Raw genomic sequence first — 21,144 nt, forward strand, 5'->3', positions numbered from 1 at the left:
ACAGGCTGTTTACTCACTGACCCACATCCTCCGCCCTGATGGACATTTCAACATCAAACAAGACGAGACGGGATGTCCTGATGGAGCACCAGACATGTACAGTAGCCATGACAACCCCAGTTTGAGTTGCACCATCGACATTGAACCTCACCTGAGTCAGTCCTGTCAGGTGGAAAACTGAGAGAATTTACACAAGTGTGATCTGAAACCAGAGTCAGACACATCCCCTCTGCCTCAGCATCATCAGACACATCTTCATCCACATGACAGAGAACACTAACAGCCATGAAGAAATAATGGACACAGGTTCTTTAATTTGATACTAATTTCCTGAGTAATTTGCAGGTATTTAAGTTTATTTTTAAATTATAAGAGAAAACAGAAAAAGCGTTGGTGCTGCTTCATACGTAGAAATTAGACTCTTAATTCTTTAACTGACAGAAAATACTTAGTTTTCAGTGTGTAGTTTTTGTGTGTCAAACTACATTTGACACTTTTTTCAGTTTTTTCTTATAATTTGCACCAAATTGCACCACCTTCTCTGTAAAATGTCCTAAAAATTAATGTTAACTACCTGTAAATCACTAGGAAAATTTCCAATAAAATGTTACCAAAATCAAATAAAAAATGACCTGTTTCCAGCAGCAGCATGAGGCCTGCAAACAGCAGACAGACACAGTTAGAGACTAGCTGGTGAACATAGTGGAGCATTTAGCAGCTAAAGAGCCAGATCTTTTTCTCAGGAGACCAAACACAGAGCTAAAAGAGAATGAATACTGGATTTACATCCATCAGCTGGAAACAAACATAATCATCATAATGTTGCTCTACGTCTGCTGAATGCTTAATGCAGGTTTAAGTAAAGATAAATGAATATTATCAGCAAAATGTACTTACAGTATCAATAATAAAAGTAGTTTATCATGTTATTACATGTTATATTATTATTTAAGATACATTCACATGTAATCAGCATTTTAATTTTGCAGCTGGCTGAAGTGGATCTAAAAGTAACTACTTTATATACAATCAATATTTATATTTATAAGCTGATTGTGTTTTGTATGTTAAATCCTTATCTGGTGAATGATTAATAAAAAGTACAATATTTCCATCTGAAAGTAGTGGAGTAGGTTGTTACAGTATTTAAGTAAAAGCTCTTCCACCACAGCCAACAACACACTGCTGAATGCAGAATATGACTGATTCTAACATCACCATAGCCAGTTTACACACTGCAAATACATGAGCTAACATTTCACCAGCTAACAGTACATGTAAAAAGAATAATGTGAAGATTGAAAAAAAAAACTTATTCTGATTATTTTTGGGGACTAGTTTTCTGTCTATTAGTTTTCAGTTGGTGCTTTATTTCCCATTAATAATGTAGTTTTTGTTGACAGTTGCAGTGTTGAGGTTGATGTTTGGCTGTTTCAGCATTAGACAGACAACCTGTCTGTCTGTCTGTCTGTCTGTCTGTCTGTCTTCGTGTCTGATGGTCTTTGCTGCCACCTGTTGGAGCTTCAGGGTGTTGCAGTGGAGACAGAAGAGGACAGTAAACAGGAAGAAACACAGTCACTGCTCCACATTAACAAGCTGCTTAACAAAGGTCTTAAGCTTTTCTGTCCTCCTCAAGTGACCTTTGACCTGCGAAGACACACACACGCAAACACACACACACACACACACACACACACACACACACACACACACACACACATACACACACCCCTCTCTGTGTCTGCTCTGATGCTCATATATTGGTTTGTCAGTCTGACTTTCTTGATTGTCCATCTGCAGTTCAGCTTCTCCTTCGTGGAGACGCACGCAGTGTCAGCAGTGAGGATCCGCCCCCGGTCGCTGATTGGCTGGTCCGAAGAGGAGAGCGAGGAGGAGGGTGAATCTAAAACAGCACCCATCATCCAATCAGAGGGAGCCGCCTTCCCCTGGAACATCGACGGGGAGCTGGTGGAGATTGCTAATGAGGTGCTGGTCAGGTATGATGCTCAGTATACCAAAATAAAACATTTCCCCTCTGGTGGTATCTGTCCATGCAGATAGGTTTTGTTTTGTTTTTCCAGGTTTGGAGATGATTATTGTCTTGGTTATTTATTCTGGCCTGAAAAACAACTTCAACAGTGATGTCTCTCTCCAGAAACAGTGTCCCTGTTGCTCTGGATATTTAGAGACCTCAGCCACATTTCTGCTGTTGACAGTGTGTTGGTTTGTTGGTTTTGGTTGGTTTGGTTAAGCCACATACCATGTTACTGCAATGCCCCCTGTTTTGATTACAGCTGACAAATGAAACCAAAAATACAATGAGATGGAAGTGTATAAATATGTTTTTTATTTTTGTCATTTGGGTGAACTGACCCTTTAACTCTTATATCATTTTACACTTTTATCGCAGTACGTCACATCATTGTGTGTGTGTGTGTATGTGTATGTGTGTGTGTGTGTGTGTGTGTGTGTGTGCTGTATTCAGGGTCCACCCGCGGCTCATCACTCTGTACGGGGAGGAGGTGGACGAAGCTGAGTCGACCGTCTCCTGCAGCTGCATCTGAGTCCAGCAGAGGGCGCCGCTGTGTGTGTGTGGTGGGACTGAGGCATGTTGCCATGGTAACCACAATTACTCAACAGTGCCCTCGTTTCCATGGCGATGTGAACTAATGTAGAAGTTTCGTACAAAATAGCAAAAACATAAAAGTAGCAGCAGCTTCCTGTTTACGAAACATATTAAAGCTGTATTAATAGATTCTTTTTGGGCTGCTTGACTCGTGCAGCTTTAACAACCAGTGATGTAACTTGTCAGCTACCTTTAACTCCACACTAACTGTGCTTTACAATGTAAAGATTTATAACTTTTGGAACTGATTGATGAAGATAAAGATTCCTGTTTTATATACAAATTCATGTTTACATTTTACTGTATTTTAATCAGCTTTTCTCACATGACTTGACTTTGATTTCATTTGAGTTGAATATTTTTTTTATTATAAGTTGCATTTTGTTTTATCTTGTCCAGTCTCTGGTTCTGCTGCAGCAACACAAACATTCATCTTTGTTTAGTTTGTGAGCTCAAACCTGAACATAGTTTATTGACTCTGTGAGGGAAAGCAGAACTACCTTAAAAGTACAGTTTTAAGGAAGTTCTGCTTCTAGTTTCTGCAGATGTGTGCATGTTGCTGCACACAAGCAGAACCAGACTGGATGAGCCCAATGTGTCCACAGACTGTAAAAAAAAAAAAAAAAATTTTTACTGTCCAGAGCGGTTTGTACTTAATATGGCTGTTCTTATATGGAAGCTCGTCTTTTTTAATGATAATGCAGATTTTTTTGGAGTAACAGCTATGATCATGATCAGAAAAAAACAAATACAAGTTGTTGCTTAAATAAGAAATTCTTCATTTTAATAAAAAAGTGATGATAAAAGCAGTGAGACTCTCCAGTGCAGAACTTCACATATACAAAAACTCAATAATTAAAATATTAAAAACATCCGTGTGTGTTTATGTGTGTGTTTGTGTGTGTGACTTACATTTGAACTAATTAGACAGGGGAAGGTAGTAGCTGGTCATAGTAGCTGTGGAATACAAGTAATTAAAACAACACATTTGATTTTCAAGTAGTCTTCCATTATTCAACCCTGTGGCTCAATGTGATGCTGGCTCTGTTACCCAACAGGTTGCATCTTATCGTGTGCTTTCATGCTGGCAGGTCAGTTTGAATCTTGGAGCAATTTCCCCCCCAAAAAATGAATACCGTGAACGAAGCGTGGAACCAAGAAACCACCTGAGTTCATCTCAAGTGTGGTACAGTCCGAGTGCAATAAGAACATCCATGTGTGTATGTCATGATGATAGTGGCATTCTTGCATTGTTATCAAGACACAGGAATATTTATACTGTGTCTGAAATCCCTCCCTCATTCTCACTCTATATAGACATTCAGTAGTTTATATTGAGCAGTAAATTGAGATTTCAGACACTTATGAATCATTATTTTCCGTAATCATTCACAGGTGTAGAGTAGCACAATCGTAATTTTCGCATCTGTAAAATGCAACAAAATGCAATTTCTGGGATTGTTAGTAGAAAGTCGTGTGCACACCATGGACACTACTCTGTAAAACACATTTCAAACTCAATTCAAATACTGATAATGATGGACAGTAAATGTACTGGAGTGATTTCAGACCCAGCTGAACTGTTTTTGTCTGTGATAAACAATGAACAGTGATAAACATTAAAGCTCAACTTGATATCACATATTTGTTTCTGAGAGTGTAGATGAAAAGAAGCACTTTTTAAAAACTTTTTGCGATTCCTTATGGGCAGCCATGCTGTCTTCGGTTATGCTCATTTGGTTCTGCCCAGCTGCACATTGTTCTCTGTTTTTTTATGCACACAACAAAATGTCTTCCTAAACAGCTGCGATTTGCTGACAAACAGACTAAGCAGACAATAGATTAGAACAGTAACCATGTGTTTATCAAACTCTGGTAGTACCCAAATGAGCCCAGAGTGAAAAATGCACAGATGTTGTGCCATGTGCATTAAAAAACACTAGGTTTTGGATTCCTCTTGTACACCCAAGATGCAGCAGGGGCAGGATGCATGTTGCTGCAGGTTAGCTCACTACCCTGCTTCAGGATGAGCCACTGTCCTGTTTCCCAGCGTCAACGTGTGTCGACACTCCAGAAATCAGCAATTTTTCATTTGCTCCCTGGATTGGCCCATCCGGCTGCCACAGCTTGACTACTGCTACTTCTGTCTGAACAGTGTGTGTGCTACAGGCATCACATGATGCAACACGACCAGTGAGTCTGCTTTGTGTCTGTGTGTGTGTGTCACTAGTGCATAAAGTGTTGATCAGCAGGTGAACAAAAATGTAGAAAACAAAATGTACACAGACAAATGGAAGGTTCTCCAGAGAACTATGAGCCAATCAGAGGCTATGTTTCCATCCCCTGAGATCAAGGCTCACCAGAAAGTTGCTTCCTTTGGTTTACTTTTTCCAAAAGAGTCAGAATGAAGGTCATCAATAACATGATGTCACAACCAGCTAGCCCAAGGCCTTCTGATTGGTCCACATTTGATTGTTTCACTTCCCTTTTTTGTTGATCCTCCATTCATTGCTGCAGCCTTTTCAAGTCTTTTAGCTGGTCTGTATTTGTGAAGGCACATCAGGCATGTTGCACATTAGTTGAAAAGGTCAAAGGTCACGGCCATTTTCAGGTATGTTCAGAAGAAGTTCACTTGAGACATTTTATCATCTGTCACACTCACAAAGGTCTGTTTTGAAACTAGCTGGGCTGCCTTGTTGTGGGCGTAACGTCAAACCTTCTGACACAGCGGGAACACATTTCATTGGCCCATGACGTTCATCTGCAATAGTTTCTATAGTTTTGGACAAATTGGATTGCTGTATTTTCTTACACAGCACTCCCTTCATGGCATCCATCAGCACATATGTCATTTAAACTGTTGCACAGTCACCATGGGAACTCCACCTTATGGTCAGAGGTCATGTTCAGAGGTGGTTAGGAAGTGCTTTCGCGTTTGTCGCTTTTAGGAACGTAGTCCCAGCTGTCTCTGTTGAACTCCTCTGTCTTCTGGAAGCTCCTATTAAAGAAACCAGCCTGAGACAGAGACAGAGACAGACAGACAAGGAGACACAGGAGGGAGAGGGAGACATAAAGTCACATAAAGTCAAGAAATGTGCGATATACAGCAGTTTATCAGTGTATTATATTGGCATGCGTATGAAAAATGGTATTGTTTTACAAGTAAAGCAACTTGTTCACATTCGAAGCATCTTTACATGAGAGCCCTGCTGATGCACTGGCACAGTAAATATTATCACACAGATATTAGCAACAAGAAATTGCAAAGGAGAAAAACCAAAGATTTGAGGTAATTTAGAAACAGTGTCACCATTACATAGATTGTCCACCAGAGAGCACTGACAAGTTGATATTTATTATTATTATATATACAATTATTTACCTTCCACAGACACCAGATGAGAGCAGCCAGGATCATTATACCCAAAACTAAACTGATGACGATGATGAAGACCTTCACCATTGTTGAGGGTTTCTGGGTAAAATGAGCTTCAACCACCACCTTGAAATGTACAACATACAATACATGATCCTTAGTAACAATTAGAATATACAGGACAGCACTTTAGGATTACTTTAACATTCAACAACTGCAACTCCCATAAGGCTTTGATGGTACTGTGTGAGCTGCAAAAATAATGCAAGTTGCTTATTTTTTTATTATCTAGTTCAGAAATAGAAACCTTGATGAGGAGAGAGTTGCTGATGATGGTGGTCCAGTCTGACTCACTCTACAGTTTTTTATTGAGCTGTAAGATCTTTGTTTTGATCGGTTCAGCTTTGGATTGCGATTGGATGCAGAGTGTTATACCTGTGCCTCAGGTTGTTCGTGGATCACGGTGGTGTGAGCATCTGCTCTGGGAGATGACATCATTGCTGTGCTCTCCAACATCATGATACCCTGACGACCCTGAGACAGAGACATGCAGACAGACGTTTGTTTTTGTCTTCATCTGTTACTCTAAATGTAAGACATTTTGGTTATGTTTTTTACTGCCTTAAAAGTCAAACAAATTTAAAATAACAAAACAGATAGTGAAGCATCAGTAGAAACAAGACAGCCATGTTAGCAGCTCTGTGAGGCTGTACTTAGTTACGGTGGTTGAGGTAAATGCTAACATTAGAACGCTAATAAACTCACAATGACAATGCTAAACATGCTGATGTTTAGTTGTTGTTCTGTTTACCATGTTCACCATCTTAGTTTAGCATGTTAGCATGCTAACATTTGCTAAATACCACTAAACAAAAAGTGCAGCTAAGCCTGATGGAAATGTCATTAGTTTTTGGTCATAAACTTAAGTGTTGGACAAATTAAAATTGTGACCTAATGATGGCTCTAGACTGAAAAGTCGCAATTTATTCAGAGGGGGACATGAATGTCTGAACCAAATTTCATGTAATTCATCCGATATTTGTTCAGACATTTCACTCAAAAACCACAAATGTCAACATCAAGGTGGCACTAGAGGAACAGTCAGATTAATCCTCTGGCCACCATGAATGTCTGTACAAAATTTTGTTCCAAGCCATCCAATGGTTGTTGAGATATTTCAGTCTGGACCAAAGTGGTGGAAGGACTGACAGAATGATAATGTCTTCCCTTGATGTCATGTCACTGGTGTGGTTAAAACCACTGTGGAAGACCAAGAGAGAGAGCAAGCACAGCCTTTTCTAACATTGTTAAGTTGTTAGTGCAAATTCAACACTTCCTGCAGCTTCTTAATAAAAGCCTTCAAATTAAAAGTGCTGATTACTGATTAGCTTACTAAGTGAGTTTTTTCATATTGGATCAGTTAAGTGAAAAGCTGCAGGAGTCAAACACACTACATACACAGTCAAGGTAAGACACCCCAAACCCCATCCCTCCTCAGCATTATGCTGAGTCAGTGAAAACTGGTGTTCAGATACGTTGAAGTGAGTCAGAGACCAAGAAAAGTGCAGCTGAAGTGAAGTCTTAAGTGTGTTTCAAACAAGCTCTGATTCAGTTGTAATTTGTGTTTGTGTTACCGGAGCTTGCCGTAGTACAGCAGGGTTCACTTTGACCTCCAGTTGGATGGTGGCTTCTCTCCCTGCCTCCAAGTTACCAAGACGACACACCAACCGCTCACACAGATCATGACCATGGACACAGAACTGCACACACACACACACACACACGCGAACAAAAATGTTCAAGGTCATACTGTACACTGTATGTCGGTGTATAGTGAAGTTGGTGCATTGATGTACTGTTGATTGGATGCTTCTTACTTCTCTCTTAAAGTTGTTATGGATACAGATTTGTATCTGTGACTTTTTAATCAATGAGGCAATGTTTGTACTAATGATGTAACTACCAGTGAAAACTTTGGTCTAGTATTGCATTATGTTATTCTGAGAGAATTCATTTGTTGGACTTTATTTGCTCTGTGCATGTGTGTGTGCGTGTGTGTGTGTTTACCATTTTGCGGGTGGAGCTGGAGGAGAAGAAGAAGACAAGCTGTTTGATGAAGGAAGCTTGAGGGACGTCACAGTCTTCGATAACTGAAATAGTTGTGTCACTGATCGAACACACACCGTGAGACGACTGCAGAGGGAGAGAATGTAGGTATTAATATTGCACACTGTTGTACCACTGATGTTATAAATGTGCTGGGACTACTACTATAACCACAACTTCTACATCTACTGCTAATACTACATCAACCACCACTGCTACCACTTCCCAATCAGCAACCACCATGGCTGAGTGTTGAAGCCAATACTCAAATTCCTTAAAGAGTAATAAAACCCCCACGTCCAAAAAATCTGTGTGAAGCCTGGAATCTGCTGGTTCATCAAGCATCTCATAATCACTACTAGGAGTCTCTGAAAGTCAACATGAAGACTAAAAACAGAGTGTGAGAGTGTTTTGGGGGGGGTTTAAGTATTTAACCATGGTAGCATTTGAAATGCAGAAAAAAACACCACTTTTTTATGTGTATAGAAAAAAAGCATATATGAGGAAAATATGTTACCACAAGAAATGAAGAGCCCATAGCTTTTTTTTATTGTAAGTAAACACTGACAAGCCACTTGTGGGCCATAAACAATAGGCTAAATGTATATACAGTTTAAAATGCTGTGTGAAATGATCCTATCAGCCTTATTCAACCGTATTGTTTTACAACAGTAATACTGCCTTGTGTTTCACCTTTTGTGCAATTTTGAACAGGCAGCAGGTCCACCAGAACATTATTCAGTTTTTACCAAATCTTTTATCAATGTCTTTGCCATTAGTGAATGACAGTGAATGTCTCTGCCTTCTCTGCCATCTCCTGACGACTACTAACAGGTTAGTGATTCCTACATTAAGAAGGTTGATAGAATGATTTTACTCTTTGTCCTAAAATTAGGACCAAAAGTACCTCAAATACTTTAAATAGTAATTTTTGGCCAGTTAAGAGTGATTTCCTGGCCTGAAATACTTGATAAATACCTTGCTGTGGTTTCTCAGCATCAGTTTTTCAAAGTTACTTTAGCGTTTAATGAATTTTACAGCTACAGTTCCTCTAACGGCCACTAGATGCTGCTCCAAGAAAATTCTGAATGTTCTCAAGTGAACGGGAAACTCCCCAGCTTGTCTGGGAACAAAATCAGTAGCGAGCTGAAGTGATACCAGAAATTCCAGGCTCTGTTCCAGAAGAAGGAAAACTTCATTCAAAATCCCACTGACATTTGTAATAGCGCAAATGACTAATAATCCATAACATGAACATAATCTTAACATAGCCGTACTCAACAGTATGTCATGTGGTTCACTTTATATGTCTACATAAGGACGGGAATGTCTTTAAAAAAAGTAACATCATTGTTTATTCAGTATTTCTGTTTTAAGCAGCCTTTAATGAACATTTCTCATTAGCTACTAGACCACTGCAGATTAAACGTCAAGGCTTTCAAAAGAGGAAAGTCCATGGGAAAGTGTATGGCTCTCAGTTCAGACATGTCTGTAATAACAGCAGAACACAAAGGAGCAAACAACTTTTTAAAGAGCAAAGATTATGGCTAACAAGTTGAAAAATGTCTTGAGAAGAGAGTGTTGGTGGATATTATGGATATGGAGGAGACCCAAGTTATGATGATCAAAGTAACCACACTGTTGTGGCTGTAAATTTTCATGGAAGCTGTAGTTTTTTGCATGCTTGCAAAGTAATCATTTAACTAACATCACACATGTTTCAATTTCTAATAGCAAGTGCTGTAGTGGATGGAAAGTAAACCCCAGGAACAGGCTTCATTGTTTTCAGAAAGACTGATGAAAGAAATGCTGAATGAGAGATTTCACTGAGTTATAGAAGCTAGCGGAGCAGACGCTAACCCGGACATGACGTCAGGACTGCAGCTTTCTATACACTTTGTTCTGCAACAACTTCAGGTCTCAGTAGATGATGTTGTTGTATGAAGAAGACTGTTTGAGGCGTCTCAATCTATCACACTCAGTTATGGTGGTTTCTGCTTGCTCATCTAACCTCACCAACACAGGCTCCAGTTACTGACAAAGATGCTGGTAATCAGTAAACCAGATCTCCAAACTGCAGACTTCATAACATCCTTTCAGAAACCTGTGAGGGACCACACATACGGTACTGGAGCTGCTACTAATAATTGCTATCATCATTGATTCATTTGCTGATTATTTTTCCAATTAATCCATAAAAAAAATTGAAAGGGTTATATTATTGATTGTTCTGTTGTCACTACTGATACTGCTGGGAGAAGCAGTGCCATGTACCTGCCAGTCGACCACTTGCAGAAGTCTGTGTGGGTAAGGTGTGAGAGTCTTCGGCAGCATGATGTCAACCACAGTATCTACTGACCTGCTGGGACCAGAGTTTAACACCTGCAGATGGACAGACAGGGAGAGAACAGATAACATTAGAAAAAACATTAGAAAATGTAATGTGACTCTTTGCCTCCTTTCAATAATGCCAACTATGGAACCAAACTCCCTGATAGGGGCTGTACTCTCTATCTAGGGGTGACATGAACCATTTGGGAATGGAGACAGAGAGAAGAAAGTCAACCTCATTAACTCAAACTCATTTTATCCAGAGATGCTGAAGGCTCTGGATATTGTTGGTCTGTCTCTATAGACATTCCTCTTCAATGTCACATGGAGGTCAGTGAACTAGCAGACAGCATGATGATTTACAGAGATACTTAATAGGTCATGAGAGGTTGTCCATCAAGTCTACATGTATTTTTGGACTACAGGGGTTGCGGTACTGTAGCAATATGGAGTGCTGTACAATCTATCCTAGTATAAACAGAGTGAGAGCTGTATCTTCATTCTTGGCATCATGTCAAGCTTGTTCTCAGTGAGCTGAAGCTGTATTTTGTTACTCTTAAGAGACAGCTGAGGAGAAAACACCCAATTTGGTGACTTCAGGATAGCTTCTCTGCTTTTTGCCAAATATTCAGTCCTGCTGTATTTCTCAGTCCCGGCAACCACCTGCAACTTTACAGATGTGTTCAGACAACATGAGGGAAATTTTAGAGACGTGGTGATTGCATATATAGTCAACGGAAAGACAAAACTAGAAGCCAAGTCACCCAGAATGGCTCAAACTGAAGTGAAGATGAATTGATTCAGGGTGAAAATATTTCAACTTCAGTGAAAATATGCATTCACCCCACGCTTTATGAGTTGCTGCCGAGCTCTGAGATGGGTCAGAGTCTGAGCTAAACAGAAACACATACACACACACACACACACACACACACAAAGTCGGTGCATCCATTTCTAGCTAGCTTACAGCTAACATCTGTACAGTTGGCTGTTTGGGGCGATGAACATGGACTGTACAAGTTACAAATTTGCACGAATGACATTTGGTGAAAATTCTCTTGGCTTTAAGATGATAAATTCAGTTGTCTTTCTGTCTGAACACACCTTAAGGCCATGCTACTCTGCTGGGAAATAGTGGATTACTCGCTTAAGATAGGAAGCAAGCTGCTATGCCAAGTGAAATAAATTGTGAAGGTGAATTGGTGCAACGTTGGCAGTCATGCAGGTGTTGTCCTGGACTGTTGTGATGAAGAAGGCAGCTGAGCCTTTTCCAGTTGGTTCCATTCTAACCTATGGTCATGAGCTCAGAGTAGAACTGCTGCTCCTTCATGATAAAAGGAGCCAGTTGTGGTGGTTTGGGCATCTGATTAGGATACCTCCAGGAGGTCTTCCTGTGGAAGTATGCTGGCCAGGGCAGACAAGGATTATACTTCCCATCTGGACTTGAAAGAGCAGCTGCAGGATGTGACGGTGGAGAAAGACGTCTGGGCTATTCTCCTTTGTCTGCTGCCACTGCGACCTGAGCTGGATAAGAGGCTGGATGGCTGAGAGTGGATTTGTACCTTGTAAGTGTAGTTGAATCTCTCAGTGTAGCAGTTGACTGGAGTCAAGTCTTCGTCTCCAAACACAAATGAGGTGGGAGTCACAAAACTGCAAACAGACAGACAGTTTTACTTGCAACATCTGCAGCCTCAACAGGAACACATGTCCCACATGTCCAACAGCAGTAACGTTTAATTGGAAAGTGAGTAATAGTACCGTATTACTGCTGACTCACCCGTGGATGTTGACGTTAACTCCATATCTGAGAGGAAGAAGTAGACTGACCGAGTTGTCATGGAGATAGTCTTCCCACTCATAGTTGTCACTGAGGAGGAAATAAATTTAACCCAATTAACCTGCAAATGTCACAGATGGACTGAATCATTGCAACTATTTTATATAACTTTGTAGTCTGCACGGCGAAAAATGACAAACTGAATACAACCTCAGAAAAATCATCTTGTTAAAAATGTATTTCAATAATAATTCAATTTCACGTGGGGCCCTGCACATTCCATCCATCCAAATACAGCAATTGATCAAATAAGTAGAATAATTAGATAAGTAGGATTTTATTCTGTTCAGTCCTGATTTTCCCGCAAAATTTCCCTTTAAGTTTGTTTTCTGACTCAACAGATTAAAACAACTGCAACAACAATGTAACACTGTTTAAAACATTCCTCAAAATGAGCAATTTAACTTTTGATACTAAATGTGAATGTTTCTGTACTTAAAATTGTTGCTCATGTAAATGTTTTGAGTACTTAATTCATCTCTGGGGACGAGAGAAGGTGGCGTGTCCTTACCTGCTGGTGTTGGTGCGAATGATGATGTCACCAGGTGTGCTGTTCTGGTTAACATCCAATAGGAAGCTGATGTTGATCTACAAGAAAAAGGAAACTCAGTGATTTCTAACGTTTTTTTTTTTTTTTTTTTAAATATCTCAGTTTTCATCATCATTTAATATCAGATTTATTTTGATCATTTTTGCATTTCCCTGCTTCACTATAAACTTATCTTTCTGTTTTGCCCAGTTGAATCAACATGATCATATTAAACAACAACTTTTTACATTATGCCTTAAAATTGCTCCTCTGTCCTTTTCTGAGAGGAACTCAGATATTTCGACATTTTCTTTCACAACGTTCACTGTGAAAAATACTGTGACAAAGGAAATGCAGCAAATACCTGCTGATGAGACAAAAGCTGGAGAACAAAAAGTACAGACACAGTGGATCTGATCTTTGACCTCTACACCGCAGACAGTTTGGAGTTAGACTGAGCTGAGGATCAGTATTAGCTGCCTGTATTTTAAATAACAGTGTGTGATTGTGATGTTTACCTGGGCGTGGGCCGGGAGGACGAGGCCGGAAACACTGCAAACAACGCCAACCGTTGTACTGTTGACATCCTGTGTGACATCACAACTCACCATGTTGTCCTCCTGCACATACACAAACACACACACACAGTTTGTTCATGTGTACTTTATTTGACCACTTATTTGTGTTGTTAAAGTTATAATCCTTAAGATTGTCATGAAATCAAATCTCATTTTTGTTAGTGTTTATGGTCGTCATTGTTTTTAAAGAATAGCTATTCCGTGTATTTAGATTCCGTAACTTCCTTTTCATATAGTAGTTTTCATTGTTAGTGGCAGAGTCCACCGTGTACACTCATTGATATCAGCCTGGATGTTAACTGTTAACTCTCCTACAGCCACATCAGAACTGTATCAAATTACTGCTAATGCTAAGCTTCTGTTGCTGCTACACATTAAATGCCAAGGCGGCTCTTATTGTGAAGTGGTCACATGTGTCATTTTGGGCACTTTTTGACAGCAGATCAGTTTTAGATGTGGAACGTGAAGATGCAGCCACAGTGAGTTGTTAGATAAAGAGCTGCGTCTCCAACTCCTCAGCAAAGTAACACTTTTAACTGTGTCCTGCTGTTTTGTGGAAACTACGTGGGCCGCCTGCCGCATGATATCGGATTGCGGTTGTTCATAGCAAAATGGAAAAAGAATGACTGATTTCTTTTATTTGGCTTCCCTGTAAACAGATACACCAGTTGCTCTTCTGTTATATTTCTGATAACAAGTGTTTGCTGTAGTATTAAACCGTACTTGCTGTTACCATCAGTAACCGCAGGTGTTGCCAAATCAATCAGGACTGAAATCATAAAAATTATGACTTTAAAACTGATCAATCAGCTTACTCAGGCTGTTTAAACTCACGTTCTGCAGTACTTTGATGTAGTGGATGTTGTCGGGGAACCGGAGCATCAATTGCGGCAGGAAGGCGTCATCTCCAGAGTTCAGCAGCGAGGCGTTCAACATGATAGTCCGTCCAGAGCCAAGAGCAAAATACTGCTGCTGACTAATGACAACAACAACACTTAGACTGGGCAATAGAAACAAGAAGCACTCACAGATATAGAGAGATTTCCTCAATAAGAAAATGAGAAACTTTGATATACTGTTTATAAGTTGCATTGCTTGACAACTTACTTGCAGCTAATCACATCACATATACAAATGTATTTGTAACCAGTCATGTGGCAGTCCTTTAGGAGTAGACAGCCCACTTCCCAAATAGGCAGAATAGGCTAAGTTAGCATTTTGGCACCAAAGTCTATTAAAAAGATGGGAGAGACTAGCACACAACAGACAGCTCAACAGTCACAACAAGCTTAAACGTAAAGATGTTGTGGACTGCTGCTATCCTGAATGTTTTAGTGTCCTAGGTGTACTCTCATTCAAAACCCATCTCTAGTGTTGGCACATTCGTTATGTCATTGAGAAATGTCATGTCATGTCTGTGTTAAATGTGAAGCTACAGCCAGGAGACAAGGCTGAGCTTAGCTTATCATTAAGACTGGAAACAAGGGAAAACAGCTAGCCTGCCTCTGTCCAGAGAGAACACAATCCACCTAGCAGCCGCTCTAAAGCTCACTAATTAACACGTTATATAGAATTTACTTAAAAGGTACTGCTAGAGGGATTTTTGTGACCTTTGGTGAGAGCAAGGCTAGCTGTTTTCCCCGGGACTGTTTCCAGTCTTTATGTTAAACTAAGCTAACCTGGCTGACTCACTTTCAACAAGAAAGTGAACAAGTGTATTTCCACAAATGTCAAACTATTCCTGTAAGCACAGATCTAGCTGTTTCCTCTTGTTTCCATTCTTTATGCTATGCTACACTAAGGTAACCATCTCGTGGCTGCTATTTCATACTTAACACACAGATGTGAGAGTGGTATCGTTCTTCTCATAAAACTCTCTGCAAGAAATTGAATAAGCATATTTCCCCAAGATGTGAAACTATTGAAAAGATACACTTCTTTGCCATATCACCCAGCCACAACAAACACATAAAGAATGACAGCATGGTCCAGCCAGAACTAAGATCAAGATCATTGCTCTAAATAAATCTCCATCAATTAGCCAGCAGCTAATTTGCAACATGTGTTACCCATTTTTGGAGAACTGAATGGCTTAGTTTGGATTATATTGTACGGATAGTACAATGCAAGAGAAGCCTATCACTTCTGTGTGACTTATATATTCTAACTGGACTAATAAAGTACAACAGGCATCAATCCTGCTGAGCTGAGAACTGGTGTTTTTTCTGTCTTTCTCTTTCACTGTGAATCACACAAAGATCCCTGCTGTGTGTGTGTTTGTGTGTGTGTGTGTGTGTGTGTGTGTGTGATCTTACTGCGGCAGCACGAGTTGAGCTGACAGCTGCATATTAGTCGAACAGTTCACCATAGAACAGGAACGAGCAAACTGTGTCTGAAAGAGAGAAAGACACAGAGAATTTATGGATGACATCAATCATACTGAATAGAGCAGTTATGATGACATTACAGTCAGCTCCTGCGACCTCCATCTTATATATGTTGAACAATGCACTGATGACTACCTCCCACCCTCGCACTGCACATTCCTACATGTTAACTTTTCCTCCTCTGTTGTTATGAGTCAGTGGGACATGGTGTGGAGACAAAGAGGAAGTATGTTGGTTAATGTGCTGCAGATGAGGTTGTGCAGCTGTAAACACATCTGGATTAGCAGGAAGTCATTATCAGTGTCTGTGGTGGAGCTGACATCTGATTAGCGGCTTCCTTCCCTTTAGAACAGATCAGTTTGATGTCAAACAGAAAGATGTGACAGTGAAGCTTCCTCCATCAGGAAATGATGGGTTAATTATATCATTATTCTTTAGAACAGTACACATACAGAATGGTATATTTCGTAGTAATTGTACATATAAGTAAACCAGTGCATATGAGTAAATATAAGCCAACCTAGAATTTAACTGGAGGCAAGTATTCATTTCTAGTTAATAGTCACCACAAAGTGCTTGTATAAAAAGATAAATACTTAGTAATAAAGGAGTTAAAGGACCAGTGTATAACATAGTGGCATCTAGCACTTATATGGTATGCACCTTAACCATTAGGCCACCAGGGCACCCTGTATTGCCTTACTAATGAATAGATTGTTAATCATTTTTGCATTTTAAAGGTGCATTGTGTAGAATTTAGTGGCATCTAGCAGTGAGGTTGCAGATTGCAACCAACTGAATATCTCTCCCCCTCCTCTTCCAAGCGTGTAGGAGAACCTACAGTGGCTGCAAAACTCACGGAAAATGCTAGTGTTTGGTTTGTCCAGAGAAATACGGTGGTGCAACATGGCGGGCTCCTTGGATGAGAACCTGCTCTCCATGTAGATATAAAGGGCTCATTCTAAGCTAACGAAAACGCATTGATTCTTATTTTCAGGTGATTATACACTAATTAAAACATACCTATGAATACTGTATTCCATTTCTGCCAAGTCTGTTTTGCTAGATGCCACTAAATTCTACACACTGTACCTTTAATAGCCTAGACCTTTAAAGAGTTGATACTCTGGGCAGTTATAACGAGTTAGGATCTGTATATTAACTTACAGCACAAACAAAATAACTAATTATAATATACAAACTCCTCATATCCTCTCTGTATATGTTATATTAACTTCTGGTGGTGGTACTAACTCCATAAGCTATATTTACATTATCACAGAAAAAAAACTCTTGGATTTCTTCCACAGTTGAGAATCTTCTCCCTTTTAGTCCCATTTTTAGTTTCACCGAGCTGTAGACATATGCTACCCAGCGGCAAATCTGACATCTACACCCTGCTCCTGTGCTATGGATGGCTTCTGAGAATTTTTGGGTCCCCCCTCGTATGTATGCAAGTATTTGCAGATTGCTATTCGCAAACAGGAAACTGCCCCAGACTCCGCCTGCCCCACAGAATCCTGTGCGGAGCAAAACGGCAAGAGTTTTGTTTATTTCCGTTACACTGTAAACAGCATAAGTCCTTTCACATCCTCCTTTTGCTAACCCCTATTGTTAGGCGAGTACTGTATTACTTACTCATAAAAAGGATATGTCTGGAGATTTTCTATATTCAAACCAACAATGTACTCATCCTACTTACAAGTATTGTGTGTGTGTCCAAAGCCATGTCAGTGATCCACACTGTTGCTCTGGGTGACATGTTCATTGGCCCCGAAGAGTTTGGGTATATTAGTTTAGTTAGAAACAATTCCAAAGACTAATAACAGTGATCATGTTTTCAGTCTCCAGAAGTAGTTCTGTGTGAGGCAGATAACACTGCGCATGTGTGGGAACGCGGTTCCATTTACAGAGCTAGCCAGTACCTGATTGGTGTTAACGCTAGCCAGTACCTGATTGGTGTTCACACTAGCCAGTACCTGATTGGTGTTAGTGCTAGCCAGTACCTGATTGGTGTTCACACTAGCCAGTACCTGATTGGTGTTAGTGCTAGCCAGTACCTGATTGGTGTTCACACTAGCCAGTACCTGATTGGTGTTAGTGCTAACCAGTACCTGATTGGTGTTAGTGCTAGCCAGTACCTGATTGGTGTTAACGCTAGCCAGTACCTGATTGGTGTTAGTGCTAGCCAGTACCTGATTGGTGTTAACGCTAGCCAGTACCTGATTGGTGTTAGTGCTAGCCAGTACCTGATTGGTGTTCACACTAGCCAGTACGTGACTGGTGTTAGTGCTAGCCAGTACCTGATTGGTGTTAGTGCTAGCCAGTACCTGATTGGTGTTCACACTAGCCAGTACCTGATTGGTGTTAGTGCTAGCCAGTACCTGATTGGTGTTAACGCTAGCCAGTACTTGATTGGTGTTAGTGCTAGCCAGTACCTGATTGGTGATGGTGTTGAGGTGTCCTGCGCTCTGCTGCAGAATGGGTTTTAATGGAGGAAAGGTTTTAGAAGTGGCTCTGTGGGTTTTTGTCTCTTTGAGACTGTAGGAAACCTCAAACTGCACAGGAGTAAAAATGTCCCTCACGTCTTTCTGTGGGTATATAAAACAGGAAGAGAACATTAGCATTAACATGTATTGATCCCATATGAAACTTATTCACTGTATGTTCTGCATGTGTGTGCGTGTGTGCATGCGTGTGTCTGTGTGTGCAGTTGTCTGTGTTTGTATGTGTGTGCGTGTCTGTGTGTGTCTGTGATTATTACCCTTTGGAAAGCCACGTGTGTTGTACAAGTGAGATGGCCATGTCGTGCTCTCACATGACCCCTTGTGATATTGGACGACCCATTACCATGGAAATAGAAACGATGAGGGAAGGATGGCTTATGGAGGAGGTCAGAGGTCAAATTATACTGAAGATCTGCGGAGAAGAGGAGAGAAATGGTCTTAAGTCAGTGTCATGCACTGTGTAAAGTGGGATTAACCTATAAAAGTAAGTTCAACAGTTACAAATTTGGGGAAATATGCCATTTCACTTTCTGGCTGAAAGTTAGATGAGGAGCTCGATACCACTCTCACGTGGTATTTACTAGTTTTTCCATTTTTTATCATAAGCTAACTGTCTCCTGGACATGTAGCTTCCTATTTACTATACATATACACATTCATATTTACTATGAGAGCGGTATCAATCTTCTTATCTGACTTTCCCAAAATGTCAAACTATTCCTTTAAACATAAGCAGGTTGGAGCTCAAATTGGAACTTGAGTTTTATATACTTGATGGTTGGGTTTACCTATAGCTCCTCTGTAGTGTTTGGAGCTAACACTGAAACAGACGGTAACATTGAAGCAGACAGTTGGAGTCTTGTGTTCTCTGCACAGTGCCAGCCGCTGATCAATCTGCTCAGGCAGAGTCAGAGACGCCTCCACCCGAACCACCGGACGGGTTCTACAGCACACAGGACACATTCAGAAAAATGATCACAGCATCAGCAGCTGTCTGAAATGATATGCCTTCTTATAAATTTTATACCTGGATTGAAAACAATAGATAATTTTATTTTTACAATCGTTAATTTGCTTTTAGCAAATCTTTTCTCTAAGTGAGGATTTTCATCTACAATAATTTCAGCAGATGTTGTGAAATTGTTGGTTAGCCAATTGTCGGATGTCCTGCTTCCCCTGAAGTATCATTTCCTTCAAAATGAGCTAAAATTAGAATGTTTGCTTCCTGTGCACCTTTCTGAAAAAATGACACTACTACAACCGGAACATATCTATGTCCTGCAGTGTTGTTTTACCTGAGAACCACAGCCGAATCAGAGAGGAATGCACCGACCGCCACATCTGCAGAGACAAGGAGAATTTAACCTGGTTTACAGCAAATCAAATGAGAGCAGAAATGTATAATACAGTAGATGTGACACAGGAAAAAGGTTGTGACAGTTCAGCTTACCTTTGTAGCCATTATCATCAATGTCAATGCCAGAGCTCAGTGACTGGCCAAACATCCTGAGGTCATGACCCAGGGTGGATCCAGTAATCCTCTGAAAACACAACACATGTTGGATATCACAGAATAGATGGTTTGACAGACAGGTGCAACACAGTAGTGGACTCAGGTAGGAACCATCTACTGTGTGAACAATAACGATTTGGAATTGAGAATCTTACAATTTTCAACGATTTGGGAAATATGCTTGTTTGCTTACTTGCCCCGAGTTAGATTGAAGATCAATACCACTCTCATATCTTTCTATTAAATATGAAGCTACAGCCAGGTGGAGATGGTTAGCATTAAGACTGGAAACAGGTACATAGCTAGCCTAGCTCTTAGTGAATTAGCTATATATATATATAAAAACTGAAGTGTAATAACTATGTTGTGTTTCTACGGGGACAGCCAGGCTAGCTTTATTCCCCTGCTTCAGATATTTGTGATAAGCTAGGCTAACCATCTCCTGGCTGTAGCTTGATATTTAACAGACAGATATGAGAGCTGTATCCACACTTTTTTAAAGGTTCTATATGTAAGAATAAGAAATTCCTTCTCATTAGTGACGACAATGACCATTAAGTGAGCTGTAGTCACCATCCTGTTGCAATTGCAGGTGATGTCTTTTTCTTCACTGTGTTTCTGAAAAAGCATCTCTCAAGCCCCCCCCCCCCCCCCCCCCCCCCCCCCCCCCCACGTTGTGGCTCCAGTTGCGGCTGGCTGGTGAGAGCCAATCCCCATCATCAACCACACAAACCTTACCAGACCTGCAAACCACCAACTTTTTTTTTTAACCAATTGTGTTTACTAAACACCAGTAGCTGTGGCTGGGGAGCAACAGGCTGCGGTTTTGAAATGTGTGCTTATTGCCACACTTGAACAACCAACAGAAAAAACGAAAGGTGTAAGCTATGTTCTGCTATCACTCGGGAGTGGTCAACTTGTCATTGCTGGGGTGTTATGTTGTGAAATGTGTTGTGGTCAACAGACGCAGCTAGCTGTGTCATTAGCTGGAGAGCTAATATCTTCAGGGCGTTTCTAGCACCATTTTTGTTGTGTTGTTGTGTCATTATGCCAGTCTTTTGTTGACATAAGCACTCCAGAGTGCACAAAAATGTCACATTCTTTGGATTTTCATGGTAAATCCGGCCTGGGTCCTTCACATAGAAATCAGTCCACAGGCTGTTACAGACAACCAAGAAATTTTTTAAGTTCCGTTACGACACGTTCACTCATTGGCAATAAAAAACGATTTATACATGTAAATTGCTTCAAAGTTCTTACATATATAAGAACATGTTTAACAAAAACTTTAAATGTTTACATTTTTTATCAAGCCACATACTGACAGACTACATACATGTAATTTGCACTCTGA

The 21,144-nt window shown here is 40.3% G+C and overlaps 2 protein-coding genes across 4 annotated transcripts in view; one reads left to right on the top strand and one right to left on the bottom strand.

The window, feature by feature from the left end:
* The window catches only part of cerkl (ceramide kinase-like), a 39,617-nt gene extending 36,107 nt beyond the window's left edge, over positions 1-3,510 (top strand). For both annotated transcript variants that reach the window (XM_067604491.1, XM_067604492.1), the window contains exons 13-14: positions 1,801-1,997; positions 2,486-3,510. In XM_067604491.1, the coding sequence (XP_067460592.1) occupies positions 1,801-1,997; positions 2,486-2,564 (276 nt within the window). In that variant the 3' untranslated portion in view covers positions 2,565-3,510. The remainder of the gene's footprint in view (positions 1-1,800; positions 1,998-2,485) is intronic.
* itga4 (integrin alpha 4) overlaps positions 3,382-21,144 on the bottom strand; it is a 32,682-nt gene continuing 14,919 nt past the window's right edge. For both annotated transcript variants that reach the window (XM_067604490.1, XM_067604488.1), the window contains exons 13-29: positions 19,728-19,818; positions 19,573-19,618; positions 19,066-19,220; positions 18,535-18,689; positions 18,209-18,361; positions 15,699-15,775; positions 14,218-14,359; positions 13,324-13,425; positions 12,788-12,864; positions 12,217-12,306; positions 12,002-12,089; positions 10,383-10,490; positions 8,070-8,195; positions 7,637-7,762; positions 6,438-6,536; positions 6,009-6,128; positions 3,382-5,641 (exon numbers count right to left, since the gene is read on the bottom strand). In XM_067604490.1, coding sequence (XP_067460591.1) covers positions 5,543-5,641; positions 6,009-6,128; positions 6,438-6,536; positions 7,637-7,762; positions 8,070-8,195; positions 10,383-10,490; positions 12,002-12,089; positions 12,217-12,306; positions 12,788-12,864; positions 13,324-13,425; positions 14,218-14,359; positions 15,699-15,775; positions 18,209-18,361; positions 18,535-18,689; positions 19,066-19,220; positions 19,573-19,618; positions 19,728-19,818 — 1,854 coding nt within the window. In that variant the 3' untranslated portion in view covers positions 3,382-5,542. The remainder of the gene's footprint in view (positions 5,642-6,008; positions 6,129-6,437; positions 6,537-7,636; positions 7,763-8,069; positions 8,196-10,382; positions 10,491-12,001; positions 12,090-12,216; positions 12,307-12,787; positions 12,865-13,323; positions 13,426-14,217; positions 14,360-15,698; positions 15,776-18,208; positions 18,362-18,534; positions 18,690-19,065; positions 19,221-19,572; positions 19,619-19,727; positions 19,819-21,144) is intronic.

The sequence above is a fragment of the Thunnus thynnus genome, chromosome 11, assembly GCF_963924715.1.
Source record: "Thunnus thynnus chromosome 11, fThuThy2.1, whole genome shotgun sequence".
Taxonomy (NCBI): Eukaryota; Metazoa; Chordata; class Actinopteri; order Scombriformes; family Scombridae; genus Thunnus; species Thunnus thynnus.